Consider the following 17,859-nt stretch of genomic DNA (forward strand, 5'->3'; position numbering starts at 1 on the left):
TCGATCATCAAGGCAGGAGCAAGCATTACTATGAGAATTGCTTAGGAAGGATTCGTTAAGCAAAATGAGGAGTCCTCTGGACCTTCATTTTCCACAGGAATGTTTCTCCAAATCGCAAAGTAGTCATGTGTGGCACTATATGGGGGCATATTGTTTATCAGTCTTAAACTGCATTACTAAATTCAAATCTTCCAACAGCCCCAGGGAACAGAGGCAAAGAAAATGACCTGCTTGTAGACAGGGCGAGAACTATCATTCTCCTGTTATGAATTGAGAATTCAGGCTCCCATTAGGATGGCTACTATAAAAAACAAAACAGGATGAAAGTAGAAAATGACAAGGGCCGTCAAGCATGTGGAGGAACCAGAACGTTTGTGCATGGCTGGTAGGAATGTAAAATGTAATCTCTATAGAAAACAGTATGACAGTTTAAAAAAATTAGAAATAGAGTATGATCCAGCAATTCCACCTACAGTTATATACCCCAAATAACTGAAAGCAGGATCCTGAAGAAATATTTGTACGTACACCCATATTCATAGTAACATTATTCATAATAGCCAAAATGTGGAAGCAATCCCTAATGTCCACTGACAGGTAAACAGATAAACAAAATGGGAGCATAAACATACAATGGAATATCAGTCAGCCTTAAAAGGGAAGGGAATTATGGGACCTGCTACAGCATGAATGTAGTAACACTTGGAGCATTACATGGGTGTACTAACACCATTAGCACATTGTGTTGAGTAAGATAAACCAGTCACAAAAGGACAAATACTACACTAGTCCATGTATGTGAGTCTCCCAGAATAGTCAAACTCATAGAAACAAAGTAGAATGGTGGTTGCTAAGGGCTTAGAGGAGGAATGAGGAATTAGTGTTTAGCGGACATGGAGTTACAGTTGGGGGGGGTGAAAATGTTCTGAGATGGATGGCGGTGATGGTTGCCCAACAGTGTGGGTGTACTTAATGTCACTGAGCTGTACACTTAAAAATGGTGTAACATTTACACCAGTGGTTAATGGTGTAACATGAGGGGCACCTGGGTGGCTCAGTCATTAAGCGTCTGACTTCGGCTCAGGTCATGATCTTGCGGTCTGTGAGTTCGAGCCCTGCGTCAGGCTCTGTGCTGACAGCTCAGGGCCTGGAGCCTGCTTCAGTTTCTGTCTCTCTCTCTCTCTCTCTCTCTAAAAAATAAATAAACATTACAAAACATTTTAAATGGTTATCATGATAAATTTTATGTGTATTTCACCATAGTTTTTTAAAATAAATAATTTGAAAATGTGCACAAAATAAAAAAAATAAGGCTTAGAAGATTCACACAGCTAGCAGGCGTCAGAGCAGGAGGTCAGCTTTAGGGACTTCAAGTGTGCCAACCCTCCCTTTCCACCTCAGTGCCTCTCAAAGAGTAGAAATTGAAGGAAATGTTCAAGGGGAAGTAAAAAAAAATCAAATAACTTTGTTTGAGGAAAGAATGATCAAAATAGTCCAGACAATTGTCCCAAAGATAAGAAATAAGGTTGGTAAGCTCCATGAAATCAAAAGGTGTCTGCATACTAACTTTTTTAAAAATTGAGATAAAATTCACCCTTTTAAGGTATAGAATTCAGTGGGTTTTTTTTTTAGTGTATTCCCCAAGTTGCGCCACCATAACCACTACATCATTCCAGAAAGTTTTTATCACCCCCAAAATAAACCTTATGCCCATTAGTAGTCATTCCCCATTGTCCCCCTGACCTCCATGTTAAGCAACCACTAATCTGCTTTCTGTCCCTATGAATCTGCCTATTCTGGACATTTCGTATAAATAGAATCATACAATATGTGGCCTTTTGTGACTTGTCTCACTTAGCATGATGCTTTCAACGTTCATCTATGTTATAGCTTGTATCAGTACTGTGTCCCTTTTTATTTGTGAATAATATTCCATGGTATGGATTTACCACATTTTATTTATCTACTCCTCAGTTGATGGATGTTTGGGTTATTTGCACTGTTTGGCTATAATGAATAATGCTGCTATGAACACACATGTACAAGTTTCTGCATTGTCAGATGTTTTCAGTTATCTTAGGTGTATACCGAGGAGTGGAATTGTTGGATCATATGTTAACTCTGTGTTTAACTTGTTCAGGAACTGCCGGCATGTTGTCTAGAATGACTGCCTTATGTTACATTCCTATTGGTATTGTGTGAGTGTTCCCATTTCTCCATATCCTCACCAGTGCTTGGTATTCCCCCCTTCTTTGGTTCCCCCCCACCCCCAGCTTTATTGAGGTGTAATTGACATGCAAACATTTTTAAATCATAGCCATCCTCGTGGGCGTCTCATTGTGGTTTGTCCACCAACTTTGTATTCTCAGTACACAGTCCAGGTCTGTCTCTTGGTACACGGAAGCATCTCACTACTGAAAGGTACAAAAATCCCAAGGGATCATAGGAAAGATGATCATAATGAGAGGTTCCTAATCTTTGGGAAATCAAATATTAAAATCAGCTGCTTTTTTTTTTTTTTCATATAAACTGAGTCAAGAGGTAGCAAGCAAGCTCATTTAGTCATTGCTCCTGGGCACTTCCATTGCTAATGGGGTCAGAACTTTCAGTAGATGGTCACTCTTAGAGTTTAGATGAATGAACTGTGCACCTTGGGATAGAGACTTAGGCAAAAGAAAAGAGAGCTCTGAAAGGAAAAGAGACCCGTTCCTTCATTTCAATTAAAGTTAAGTGCCCAATTCATGACTCATGTCTTGGCTTTACCACCTTCACACCTTCCATGTTGTCAGATGCCTGGTGCTACATGATTGCCTGTAAGAGGGGTTTTCGACAGCAGTTTTCTCTAATTATGCGTGTTTTCATTAACAAAAGAAATATCTTTGTGGGTTTCTTAGGTACTTGCAGAAATATATTCTAGCTCACTAGTAGCCAGAAGCATCTGATCTGTCTGCCTCACAGCCCTCTGACAGTTAAGCATTTACTTTTAGGCAAATAAAATGTCAGCCACCATTAAAGAGCATATGGCAACAATATGGCCATTCCCTCTTGGGACCAACCTCTCCCCAGAAGAGATGGTACTTGAAATAGGAGATGCTTTTGAATGCAGGACCCCTCTCCCCACCAACCCAGGCACGGTGGCTGGGGAGTGGGCAGGGTGCCATACACAAAAGGACTCGGGCAACCGTATCAAATGTGAACATAAGGAGCAAGCTGCCCAACCAACAGTGACCAGAGGCTGTTTGCCCTGGGCATCTGGGTCTGTGGTTAAGGGGAAGTACCGACCCTCAACTGGCCAGGATTAGCTCTATAAAATAGAAAACAGCCCCCAGAGCCGCTGAAGGAGGGGTTGGGGCAGACTGCAATTGAATGCTGTGCGTGTCGGGAGCGAAGGGAGACGTTGAAAGTGGCGTCTCCACCCGTCTCGTCTCTGAATTCACCCTGTGAATGGGGGAACACAAACTGCCTTTTCTTGAAATAGATGATGAGGGTATGGAATCCTTTTTAGTGGGTCAGCTCGTGTGCAAGTGAACGTGTGGCAACAGGCATAGGGGAAGGCTGCCTTTGCGGGGACGGCCAGTAACCATGCGGTCTGCTCAAGATTGAAAAATAAAGTTTCCCCAGGACCATCTGGGCTGCCATGTCTGCGTAGGAAACCAGAACCTGTCACTAGAGACGCCCTGATCCTTAAAACATAGTCTCAAAACCTTGCTTGTCCTGATTTGATGGAATTATGATACAGAAATAATCAAAATGTGGTGCTTGCCCCCTTGGATACAGTGGTTCCTGGTGTGATACTGTCTCTGTGTTACCTGTGTTGGAATATATCAGGTCACACTCACCAGTTTTACATCAAGTTTTTAACGTACTAGTAACTAGTTAATCATATTTCTGAGCCATATTGATGAAATCACTAGCCTTATAAAAACGTTCGACTGTGGTGTCAGAAAAACTTATACTGATTAGACATTAACATTATCAGAAATTCTCATCAACTTTAGCACTATTTTTCCACTCGTGTAAACTACTTGATTTGAATGTTTAAAGGCATATGCTGTTTCTCAAAATAAATCTAAGCCTCTTATATTTTAAAGAATAAAATAAAATAAGTAATAAGTTAAAACTCCAAAAATATCTATATAGTTACATATTCTTATAAAACTAAGAATAACAAGGTAGGGAAGCTTCTTGTTTTCAATTAATTTTGCTTGTCTAAATTGTATTTACCATACAATTTAATAGCACTTTATTATGACCCTGAATAACTGAATTAATTACAAAATTTTAAATGCTTAGGAAAGTGATGACATTTTTTAAAGTAACTTTAATATTATTGATAATGTCTTCCATAAAATATGTCTTCAGAAAATGTAGTGTGCAAATGAGAACAACAAGAAAACCCACGTATTTTAATAGTGTCAGTCAATGCTTCTGGAATGCTGTTTTTACCCTTTACCAAATCGATATAACTGACAGGATGATATCATCCTTTGCTGTCTATGCTGACAGTCAATAACTTCCAAGACAACTGGCAACAAGTAGATCAGGAACTGTACGAACAGCAGGAGATCACAGGGGTTTTTCCAAGACTTTACTCCTCGGGGTTGATGCAGACTTTCCAAATAAGAAGAAGAGCTTTCTCTGCAATTAGGGGACAGTTCCCATGTGACTGACAGAACCTGAACATTTGGATGAAAAATAAAAAATTCAGTCAATCATCCAAATGTTTGTCACCATTACATCAAACATTGGGGCACTTAAAAACATCTCAAGAAATGACTAAATTTTAAACTTTACATCTAGATAATTGAGATCATACTGCCTTAGTGTTTCCATATGAATGATAGTATGTCAAGTGTAGCATACCCTGGAGATCTGTTTTGAACCTTTATAGTCTGTAATATGTAGAATGCATATTATAATTAATGTATGGAGCTTAAAATATAAGTGAAATTGACAATCACATAACTACTCTTCCATTTCTAATCTTCCAAATATAAAAATAAATTGTGTCTACTCTTTTTCCTCATGGAGATGTTGTAAAGATTGATTTGCAGCAAAACAAAGTAGACGCTGGTAGCAGAACTCCAGGGCTCTAAAGGATTGTGACTCTGTTTAGCATGAATTTGACTTTTTGTCAAATGCAAATAGAATTCTGATTTCAAGAGTGGGAGTTTTTATCACATTTAAAAATTTTTGAAATGGTTTCAGTGGGCATTGTGTTTGATGAATGAATGAGTGAATGAATGAATGAATGAAAAACGAGTGAATGAATGAAAAAGTAGGAATTAGAAAGCATTCTCACTTCCTGGAGTTGGATTCTAGGTGATTGACAACTATGCGTTTCAGTTTCGTAGAAGTACATCCACTGCTTACTTTTCTCTAGTTTAGTCTCTTAGCAAACTGTTCAATGTTTGGAACAGTGTTTGCTGGGAATTAACTGAAACACAAAAGCAATCAAGTGGTTGAATTCTAGATTTTCCTAATTTAATGGCATTCCTTTATCCATATTGATTGGAGCTTTGGTAAATTCAGTTGCTGATACCACCTGGATAATTTTAAGTCTGAAGCTTTAAAGAAAATGTTTCCAACATAGCTCAAACAACATAAGAATTTCATCAGTTGAAAACTAAGAATCGTTTCTGTGGGATGTGTAAAACAAGAAGCTGACCAGCATTATTTTCTTTTTCTTTAATTCAGTATCATTATTGAGAGTTATTCTTGAACTTTATGAAAACCAGATTGGGGCACAAGCATGTTCTCCATCTAATCGTGTTCAAGGAATTGGAACTGAAAATCATTCAAACTAGGAAAACATGACACTGAAAAATAGTCTGCATTCTTTATTCTACCTCAGCGTATCTGAGGCTGTTTCAGACAAGGAAGAGTTAGGTTGATAGTCGATCTGATCTTCTTTAGAAATGGATGTCTAGCTTCCCAGTCAGGAAAAGATCATAATGTTTTTTCATTCACTTTCCCGCTTTGCTGGTTTATCAGCTACAACCTTTGATCCTCTCCCATTTTTCTTCAGAATGCTGTGATTTCTCACTGTTGCTCGTGGGAAAAATTCCAAACAGTGTCTGCCATTCAAGGCCCTCTCTTGTCTGGCCTGGGTGGCCTCTTAAGCCACATTCCCTACCGTCTGCCTCTACCATGCAACCTTCTTCCCAGCCAAACAAGACTGTGGGCTGTTCACCAGCCTCTGTTTGGGTGCCTGTAATCTTCTCCCTATCATCTCATCTCCCAGGAGTGCCTGCTTCTTTTTCTCTCCACGTGCTGAGCGTTCCACCTGTACTTCAAGGGGTGATTCATTCCCATTCATGAGGTCTCTTGAACCATCCACTCTTTCCACTCTCCTCTTTTCTCCCCTCTCCCAGCTAATCTTCCACACTCACCCCCCCCACACACACACAAAGACATACATGCACACACACACATGCTGCTGTGATTTAGTCATGGCATGAATCATGTTCACACGCTTGTGTGTGCAATTTGTGCAAGGATATCAAACCCAAGGGACAAGTGAGGACAAAGATCCACCTCACTCTCCACTAGCCATGGCAGGTACCTCTCCCACGTGACTATGTCTATGCAAAGAGGCACCCTTTTCTATTTCATATGAAGGCTTGGACTAGCACGTATGAACTAGCAGCAAATGCAGTTTTGGTCATCAGCATGCATGCTTTTTAGTTTCCTTTATCAGGGCGCAAGTTTATTGAGGGCAATGACTACCTTTGTATTCCCATTATGCCTGGTACAGTGCCTTTCTTATACACAAGGTCATTCATTGAACTTAATTGGAAGGATGAAATGCATTTCTTAAAAACAATTGCTTCCACATATAAATAAATGCAAACATGAAAGCTCTATGGGAATAAAAATGGACTTTTTAACAAATGTGAAACAGCCAACTTAACCTGATTTTAAGTGTATCCTGGTCCTAAGTAATTTCCTATATAATGTAGTGTCCAGTAGTCTTTTGTGGAATTTCAAAAACCACATTCGTGATGCTGTGACAGGCCCTAGTAGAGTTGGACTGAAATCCACTCCTGACTTTGTTAAAATAGGGCAAAGAATAACATTAAGAATTGTCTGAAGTGGGCAGGATTAAGGTCAGGAGAATGCCCATGGGAGGTGAGGGAATTTAGGGAGGAACCAGTTGATCAGTCTGAGGTCAGTATACTTCCTAGAAGTCTACATTAAGCCAAAAACAAAAATCCCAAAAAAGCACCACGTCTCAAAGTCCTTGAGGCTTTGCCAACACTGTATATAGTATAATTTCATGTAGCCATGCCCTCAGAGTAAAGAATTACTTTGTAAAGATTTTAGTGGAGAATTAATATTTGTTCTGATGCAATTTTATTGATAAATGGGAAGTGTCCACAAACCAAGCTTTACATACCACAAAACAAAGATGCACATAAGATAGGTTTTATGCCTATTTGAGGACATGGCCAGGACATCAAATTTCAAGTTTCAAGGGGTAACAATTGACCAACCTTCTCAAGAAAAAAGTCTGCATTTAGGTACAAAATGGTCTACTAATTTTGCATTTAACAACTGCTTTTTGTTTTCCAGGATGTGTTGAGTTGATGTGATGAACTGTTTTCTCTTCAGGAAGAAACAAGCCTTCTCCAACCATTTCACAGTACACATTTCTCCCCCTTTCTCCTCCCAGTCCTCTGTGATGTCAGTGTGCTTCGCTCGTTTCCATCCCAACTTGGTGGTTGGTGGGACTTACTCGGGCCAGATTGTCCTGTGGGATAATCGCAGTCATCGAAGGACACCGGTGCAGAGGACACCCTTGTCAGCTGCTGCACACACTGTAAGTCAGCTTTTGTCACTTCCCTGTCAGCCACCCAAGCCCTGTAAGGGGATGACTGATGGAAGTACGGATGCAGTCAGTAACTCCAAGCCGGAATGTATGTAATTTATAGTGACCGTAACCTGACTGACCAATAAAGCAGCGTGAAAATTAGGCGAAGGAAGCACTGAATTTGGAAAAAAAATCTCTTAATGGTCTACAAGTTTCTGCACATCTAAAGGATCTCTTTGGATCCAAAGACCATCGGTGAGGTGAGGATGGATTAAAACTGAAAAAGACACAGGGAGAAACTTTGGAAGAGGCATCAGTGAAATTGCTGTAAAGTAACCCTTCACGTTAACAGTATAACATGGAAACTCGTATTTTCAAATGGGCCCTGAGGAGTAAGCATTTCATGTCGAGGGATGGTATACGGGACTTTTGCCAACAGCCCTTTTCCATTTGTGATTTGAGGGAGTGCTATGACTTTAAATTCTGGAATGCATGGTTGTAAGTTTCAACGGTAAAGTCTACAGTGACAATATAATCCCTCGGGTTAAAAGTCAACATCTCAAAACCATTACCCACAATTTAGCAGAAGAGGTTCAGTATAGTGTTCATAAGACAACTACTCTGTCATTTCCTTTAAGAGAATGACAGGTGTGTTTAGCAGTTGTTAGGAGGAATGAGAAGACAGGCATGTCTCCATCAATCCTTGCTACCTTGACATTCAGAGTAACTGATGTTCTTTCTCTGAAATGCCCAAATTATGCCCAAAAATACAGCTCTACTATTGTTTCAATTTCCTTAATGTGGTCGCCTCATTTGTTTCATCAGCTGGCCTCAAAACCATTCTAGCTTTAAAAAAGGACTGGAGCTGCTTTACCTAAGACCATGGAGAGGAAAATTCTTCCATTCTTGTAAGATTGACAATGGGAAGTGACAAATACCAAGTCAGCCCTAATTCTGATTGACTTGGGCCTGAGACACATGCAGGTGAAACTAGTTCTTGGGAATCTTGGAAAATTGCTCTTGCCTACCCCACTTCTCCAAACTAATAACAGAAAATTGTGACCCAGGAGAAGACGGCTTGATGCAGGTGTTTGCTCAAGTAGCATGAATCCTCTTCCTGGCTGTATGTGCATATCTGGTGTGTTTATGAGCCTATCTTGTGAAATTGCAAATATTATAAATCCAAATGTTAGAGCAATAAGCTTTTAGGGAAAATCCAAATCCAGGAGCTCTTCCAAAGAGTTAAGCTTTCTTTTTCAAGTAACTTAGGATATGATCATCACAGCTAAAATACGATTATTATCGGGCACCTGGGTGGCTCAATCGGTTAAGCATCCAACTCTTGTTTTCAGCTCAGATCATGATCTCACTGTTCATGAGATGGAGCCTGGAATTGGGCTGTGCGCTGACAGCACGGAGCCTCCTTGAGATTCTCTCTCTCCCTGTTTCTCTAACCCTTCCCCACTTGTGAGAGCTCTCTCTCTCGCTCTCTCTCTCTTTCCCCCAAAACAAATAAGTAAACATTAAAAAAAATTTAAATACTATTATTATCAAACAGTAACATATTTCTGTTTGAAAAGAAAACTTTTTTTTTCTCTTTTGCTGCATTTTGTTGAATACGTAGCTAAAAGGGCACAGTTAATTTTGTGACTGCCTTTCAACTTCCACTAATGCCTGGCTGATTGGTACCAGGATCAAAAGTGGTTAAGGAAAAAGAGGCCTGCCACAGATTACTAATTTCCTTTCACACCCACCACACATATGCATTTGGGACAACAGGAAATCCTAATTAAAGCAAAACCCTTCTGCCACACAGTAAGTTTATTCCTTAAATAAATAAAAACAATCTGGCATCTATACTGGAAAAATGAGCTGTAGCATTGAGTTTTTTTCTTTCCATTAAATAGAGTTGTGTGTGTGTGTGTGTGTGTGTGTGTGTATGTGTGTGTGTGTAGGCATGCCCACGTGTCTACTTCTGGTTTCTTTACATCTCTCTCTTTTCTTTTAAGCCAAGTTTTATTACTCATGAAAGCACAGGCCAGTAGTACTGATTAAAGCCAGGGAGGGGCTACCATGCACATTCTTACTCCAGGCAGTTGGCTCTATACATTCTTCTAGATGCTTTCCTTTCCCTTCTATACGCACCCTTAGGAGTCCCAGTCCATTAGGATTTTAGTGCTTTGCGTTGATGCTTGGTGGTTAACAAAGAAACCCCATTGGACTCTTGCTGAAAAACACTAGGTGGATTTCAGATTCATAACAGTGTTTGGACCTCCCCTTCCATTCTTCTGTCTGCTGTTTTTAGGTGAGAATTTGTTTCCTCCATTCTCCTAGTTGATTTGAATGCTGTGTGACTTGGGCCTTGAGTTTGAACGCTCACTGCTGCAGGTTTTGCACACACCAGAGGCTTGGGAAAAACCCTTGTCCACAGTCCCACAACCAGTCGGTCCTCTTGAAATTTAGAGACCTGATCAAGATACCATTGAGTTTCAGATCCCTGACGTACTCACCACTGTCCACATCCACCAAGGCTGATTGAAAATTTCTGCAGGAATATGGTGTGAATAAGACCTAGGGGTTTATTTAGTTGGATGCCCATCAGCATGGGTAAAAGAGAGGATGACACAGTTGCCAAAAAAGCAAATGTAATCTTAGCATACAATACCACTGGTGTACTTTTTATCATATGAGAGGTGACAATTCAACACTCCCTAGATTTCTATATTTTCTTGGCCAGAATATAGGTCGACATTTGTGTTTCTTTCTCATAACTTCACTGTAAGAGGATCTCAGACAAAATATAACATATTCAAAAGAGAGTGACCAGGATGAGGAGGGAACTGAAAGCCTGAAAGCCAGGTACTCGAGAACCATTGGAGGAATTGGCGATGATTAGTCTGAGTTAGATAAGACTAGAAGGGAGGGGTGAGAAAACAGCAGTCTATAAATATTGTTTGGACTTGATCTGTAGGATCCCAGAAGGCACTGAACTAAAGTATCTCCTTGAGCTTTCTTTATCCCCAGTGGTGGAAAGAAGAACTCCCCAGGAATCAGGACAAAAAACTGGTTACCCTTGAGAAAGGTGTTTCAGAAGAGTTTGGATCCACCTCTTGGTGGAGACAAATGAGTAGCTGTCCTCGATGATTATTATGACTCCTTCTGACCAGGAGTTTATATGATAATAATAGTTTGGGAACCATCCTGTATATAATATCAACTTTCCAATATTAAAGATTGTTTCATTGTCATTGTGGCTAGGTATTATGGACAGTAACTCATCAAGAGTAAGACTTAGGCTGTCAGCTATTTGCACAGAGAGGCACCAACTAAGTTGTGGTTTGGCCCGTGATGGATAAACTGCCTGAAATCTAACCCACATTACTGCTAGGTTCTGCTTATGCTAACCTTCCATTTAGTATTTAATGTGCAGCTGCAAATGATTTTAGCTTACCATTTAGGATTCTACAGAGTGGGGATTGCCTGCTAGAGTTATGACAGGAGGTAAGAGCATCTTGCTTATGATTCCCGGGATGTATAAGTGACTTTTATCAAGGCCCTGGCCAAATCGAAGCCTCCGTCGTAGCCCAGATGATATTTTGAAAAATAAATCTATCATTATCCTAGATTTTGCAGTAACATAAAAGAACCTAATTTTATCACGAGGTGCACTGTGCCAGTAAGTCCCGCTACCAATATCTCCCCCTCAAATTAAAGAGGCTGATGAATATTAACCACTTTTTATAAAGAATGTTAACAAATGTTTGGCACGGTGACTAGAATGCATTAAACTCCAGATTTAGTAACACATATTCCTTCCAAAAGTCAATAGTTCCACTCTTTTGAAAGCTGTCTGTTTTCATCACTCATGGTGAGCTTAGAAGCCAAACTATGTGCTGCTTCTGCCCCATCAGTCATCATTGGCTGCAGCTTCCTTCGGCTCTGTTGGACCGCCTCTGACTGAGCAAGGTGAAGCTTGGTAAGTATTTCCACTACTACATGTTGATGCCAGAGCTTTTAGAAAGAAATCAGGTTCAAATCAAAAGTGGCAAATGACCTGAGGCTTGTATTATTGTAGGCTTATGTCAACCTTTAATCCTTGTTTTAGAGTAATGTGTTTGACACTTCAGCGTAAGCATTTCCTCCTGGATTGGCGTCTAATCCTCCATGTTTATGTTTTTGCAGCATCCCGTGTACTGTGTAAATGTTGTTGGGACCCAGAATGCTCATAACCTCATCACTGTCTCTACCGATGGTAAAATGTGTTCCTGGAGCCTGGACATGCTCTCAACTCCACAGGTGGGTTTGTTTTCCCCTACACATAAGAGCATCCTGGCTAAAAGAGATACTTGCCTAATGGAACATAGTTCCTAAAAGCCAAACCCTCACATCCTATGGGAGCTAAAACCAATGGATGCACTTGAAAGAGTGGGGCCTGCTTTCAGCAGTCTCCTCCCGAAGCCAAAACCCATTTCCTTTACCACAAATCATGTAATTATTGTAATACGTTAATCCTTAGGTCAGTTTCAAGTGAAAATGAAATAATCCATTTTAAAGCATAGTAATTATAGAAGTTGCCTGTGGTATGAATTGTACTTACCCTAAAGCATTGTTAAACAAATGCAAACGAAGTTGGAGCTCAACAGAGCAATCCCTTAAGGGCACTTGCCTTGAAGGAAAGGTATCCCCACAAAACAGAAACCCAAGCCCTTGCTTGCATCCTTAGCCTAGACGGATGCCTGTGTGTATGAAGAATTTGTCCAACCATCTGTTTTCTCCTCTGGAATGTTTGTTAGGATGGCTCCTGCCATTCCTTGCTCAACAAATGAGAAGTTGAAAATGAAAATGTTCCAAAATGTCCAAACCACTACTGATTACAGTAATGGAAACCAAACAAATAAGCACAAGGGTAAGAGACCACTGCAGGGAGCCATCAAAATGCAACTTGCAGAATATATCTATGTATTCAAGATGCATGCATACACACATACACACATGCATAGACACACTCTGTCCACATTTCTTTATGGGAAAAAACATAGTTCATTGTCCTCCAACTAAAAACACAGAGAAGAGTTTACTGTTAGAGACTTTGACAAAAATGTGAGGAAACATCAGGAAAATTATAAACATATCTAGGAGATAATTCGAAATTTTAACATTCCTATTCCCTTTCCTGGAATAATGACCCTAGAATGTCTGCCTCCCAATTTTCGAAGACATTGGAGTTTCAAGACACATAAGGAAATGTGGAAACCATAAGCAGCCTCCTATAAGTCTCCAAAAATACAGATGTGGAGAATATTAAGACTAAGTAAATTCTTTTTATAATTTGGGGTGGGGGGAGAGAGAGCTAATAGGCTCCTTACTATTTAAGTTCATCTATTCTGACTAAGCATTACCATTATACAAGTTGGGAGTTGTGTGTGGGTATTTTATAGCTTTGTCTTAAAATTCTCAGCAATATGTTCTCTGCTTTTAAAAGCATGGAGATTACAAACAGATATAAGAGTGAACCCTCTAGTTAGGAATTTTTAATTGCCCATTTGGCTGATTAAATGTGTACTTGTTTAAGTTAAAACCAGTCGTACAGGGGATACAAGATGGTTCTTATTAATTTTAGCATGCCTGCAGACTCCTGTCCTGGTACAGAGATTGAAAGCTTCATGGTATATCCATGGATGGCAAGCAGACAGCATCCAGTCATCACCTTGGTCCCTCTGTGTTCCAAGTGGGTGACCGAGAGACCGTACCTTTCCTGCTGCTAATTTTAGCAATGGAGCAGACCACTGGATGGTTCCGTTTTCTGTATTGTCATAATGCCCCCTCCCTGATGCGCTCACTATGTGTGTGGATCTCATGTACTGCGAGCATGTCACATGACCACACAATCTACCCAGACTGTTAGCACACGCAGCCAATTTCTGGACTCCTTGGCTAAGACGACCTGGCTTATTCATTTGCACAAAAAGACTAAACTCCTTAGCAACTATAATGGCATGATCCCCTAGAATGATTTTTTAAAATCACTTCAGGTACACAAAGTAGGCTGTTTTGATGTAAATAGCCAGAAACATTTAGGGATGTTGGTTACACTTAATTACTCTTCACTGTCATTAAACTTCATTCAGCAGAATGTCTCTTAAGATACATGGATTCCTGATTTTGAAAATAATCTTAGATAAAATAAAGGCTTTCCTTTGTTATTTTAAAGACTTATTTAAATACCGTCCTCTGTAGGCATATAGCCTATACACCCAACGGTTGCCCTTCATGAAATCATGTCCCCTTTGAAATCTGTTTTTTATGACTTGAGTGACAACTTTCTGGTTTTAGTCCATGGAGGACACACACTCCTGCTTTGACAATATGCTTAGTACATCTGATATTAATACACGTGTATTCTCACGAACAATTGATTTTGAAAATGTTTGTAAATACAAGGGTATTGTGTGTTTTATTAAAGCCTGGGGCTGACAAGTGTAACCATTACAGTATTATCTTTAGTTTCTGCACCATTAGTTTTGAAATTCTCACCTGTCATCTCTGCCTGACTTAAGAAGCAGCAGCACACGCTGATGAGATCCAGCCGGCCTGAAACCAGAGATACACAGAAGCATGAATGTCAGGGGCAGTAAAGCGTGGTTTCTGGCACAGCCAGGGTCTTTTGTAACGCTGTGTGAAAAGCAAACAGACGACTTAGCCAAATGATTTTTCCATGCTGTCTTTGGCATGGCAAGGAGTTGACAGAAGGAATATAACCATGCCGTGTTTTGGTAGGAGAGCATGGAGCTGGTGTACAATAAGTCCAAGCCTGTGGCTGTTACTGGAATGGCTTTCCCGACGGGAGACGTCAATAACTTCGTGGTTGGCAGTGAGGAGGGTACGGTCTACACAGCCTGCCGTCATGGAAGGTGATTTTGTGTTTTCTTACTGATGACGTGTTTCTCATTTCCGAAAGTCTGTTATCGCATTCTGGATTATAACCACCTTGCGTTATGAGAAAGGCGATATCTGCAGGCATACAAAGCACACCTCAAGTTTTTATTACCTTATGGCATCCATCTGCTCTGATCATTAACCACAGTGAGCCTTGGATGGTTCACAGGCCTTGAGGAAAAAGGTCCAAGCTTCTTAGCATATCATGTAAGACCCTTGCAAGCCTCAGCCTTCAGGCACCAGCCACGCACACACCAGGGAAGACAGCCCCCAAATATTGCTTATCCCACACACCTCCATATGTCCCCACACTCCATTTCTTCCATCAGGTCTGGCACTTCTCTCTTTTTGGCCTGATTAACTCCTTGGACTTCAAGAGCCAGAGCAGAGGTCCTTCCACACTGAAGCCTCTCCTGACTCTCTTAAGCAGACAAAACCACTTCCTCCTTTATGGCTTCACAGAATTTTCATTCCTTTCATTCGCTCATGTCCTCAAGGAATTCTTACTAAGAACCTTCCATGTGCCCAGCACGTTTACATCATGAGGATGCGGTAAGGAAAGAAACAGAAGTGGAGATCATATTCTGATTGAGGGTGAAAGACAATAAACTAATACACAAGGAAATATGTGGCTTAAGATGATAGTACTATAGAGAACATTTAAGTAGAATAAATGAGATGGGACCACGGGCTGTAAGATAGGTTTGCTATTTTGTATATTTTTATACCTGCTTCTACAATCCATTAATTGCATTTTATTTCAACTATTCATTCATTTGCCATTTTTCTCTTACTAAACTCTTTCCATTTCATCATTGATTTTCTGCCCGCGGCCTGACACATGGTATGTGAGGAGCTAAAAATCTATATGGAGCATAGAGAAATGACAGTCTCCAAATAATATAGAGAAATGCCTTGGGGCTCTTCCTCCCCTTCAGGGAGGCTGGAATGGTATGAGATGCAAGTCACCATGAAGTTTGTAAGTGATAAGAATTCGGCCTTGGTTGAGAGATCGGCAAATGCCCCTGGAAAACCATCAAGATGAAGTAGAATCCAATAATTAGAATTATTGTAAAATTGCATGCAAGGCTTAATGAGTGGCTTCACCATCTCTTGAAAGGTTCGCTGTGTTCGCCCTCGTACTTAATTTTCTTTCACTTTAGGAATTCTAATTCAATTGATTTTTCATCTCTTCTACTCAGCCCAGGCTATTTAGATTTAATGAGAAATCAGAAATTGTTCCAAGTTTATGCTCCTGTGTTTTTGTGATTTGTAGAAGCGATAAGTGATGTGATTCTTCCATTCACACAATATGAGCCGTGACGCTCCTACTGTTCTACACATAGCAACAAGCAGTATTTCCCCTGCTCACATAATTTAAAGATGAGTAGGAAGATATGCCTCATGGTTCCATGCCCATAAAACTGACGAAAACCATGCATTAAGGTTTTACGAGAGCATAAAAAGATCTGATAAAATTGTTCATTCATGCAAACATTCGCAGCACACCTACTTTGAACAAAGCACATTGCTCGATGCTTCCAGGCACGCAGACATTATTTAAACCTGGTTTCTGCCTTCAAGAAAGTGATGATAGTGGGAAAGATAAATGCACAAATATCTGCCGTACAGGTAGAATGTCATACGTGGCATAAGAGAGGCACAGAGAGGGCTGTGGACCAACTATGGAGTCACAGGTCTATCTACACATTTATTAGAATCAACAGGCATATAGGTTCTGGTGGCATAATTCAGGACCTTAATTATCTGAAGGCTACAGAACATGTTCATTGATAACCTTCAGGGTTTTTTTTTTCTTTTTTAATTTCTCTAATGTGAATACCGTTTTACATGATGAACATTTTTGCTCTGTGGCTATTGTCCTTTTTAAGCACAATCAGAATATGCACTATGGTTCCAAAGAAGGGTACCCAAGGTAAAAACCACAAATCTTTTTACAACGAGCTTGATTTTGCTTCTTACATTGGTCCATCCATCTGAAATATAAAATACAGATCTTAATAAAGTTGTAACATAGCAAGAATTTGGCTTAGTAATTTTAAATGGGTCACATAGGGCTACGGGGGAGTGGTGGGAGATTTCTATTTTTCAACTAACATAGAGAAGGTGAAAATCCACTTCCATAAATTAAATAAGGTCCTCATTTTGCACCCTATAAACTCTTTCAGGATGCTGTTAAGAGCAAGTGGAGTCTCACCAGGGGCCACTTCAAAGATCAGTTCCTCGTGTTCTTTAGAACAGTTTAAATGATCACGTGTGGAACTGCTGTTAGCAGTTTCACTGGGAATAATTTTTGAGTGCCTGTTACATGGAACATGCACTGTAGCATTTTCTCATGATTTCAGATTTTGCCGAGCACACTGACATTTATTGGTGCTCCAGAAACGCAAATGTTTTAATAACTTAATTCATTTCGCTCTTCTTGACATAATATTTAGATTCTACAATCCCTAAGTATTTGTCATATTTATAACCTCATGCACATGGATTTTTAAAATCCAGAATTTCTGGTATATTTTTTAAGTGGGTATGATTATGTGCAGACTACTGTGTGATAACAGGGCTGGAAATAATCCCAGCTTAGTTAAATAAGCGACATATGTCCTCGGATAACTTTCAAAATATGTATCACTACTTCTCAAGTGTGCTTCTTTTTTTTTTGGTGGGTGGGGAAGGAAGGCCTAAGTTTGTCTATTTTCCTTTATGGTTTCTTTCAACAAATATTTATTGAGCACATACTATATGCCAAACACTTGGCAACAAGAAAAACCAAGCACCAGCCCTTACAGAAGTTATATTTCATAGACTTGAAAACTTCTTTTAGCAAAACCATTATTTTCTAAGTATCACATTGAAGTTTTGCATATCATATTGTGGTGGGCAAGGGGTTCCACAAAATAGCACCTTTTCAGATAGTCAACTTTATTTAAGAAATTCCCTTGAAAAGATAAATGCAAGTATACAAGGATATGTGGAGTTTTGTAGCCAATGGGGTTCCCGAAGGAGTTAAAATGGAATGTGTGTCCAATGTCATCATAAGAGTCTTATCAAATAAATATGAAAGCTTCTGAGATAAAAAAGTATGTATG

At 39.9% G+C, this 17,859-nt stretch overlaps 1 protein-coding gene across 1 annotated transcript in view; it reads left to right on the forward strand.

Moving 5' to 3' along the window:
* The window catches only part of DYNC1I1 (dynein cytoplasmic 1 intermediate chain 1), a 130,727-nt gene that overhangs the window by 52,730 nt on the left and 60,138 nt on the right, over nt 1-17,859 (forward strand). The window contains exons 6-8 of the mRNA XM_049642276.1: nt 7,676-7,822; nt 11,996-12,109; nt 14,591-14,724. Coding sequence (XP_049498233.1) covers nt 7,676-7,822; nt 11,996-12,109; nt 14,591-14,724 — 395 coding nt within the window. The remainder of the gene's footprint in view (nt 1-7,675; nt 7,823-11,995; nt 12,110-14,590; nt 14,725-17,859) is intronic.

The sequence above is a fragment of the Panthera uncia genome, chromosome A2, assembly GCF_023721935.1.
Source record: "Panthera uncia isolate 11264 chromosome A2, Puncia_PCG_1.0, whole genome shotgun sequence".
Lineage (NCBI taxonomy): Eukaryota > Metazoa > Chordata > Mammalia > Carnivora > Felidae > Panthera > Panthera uncia.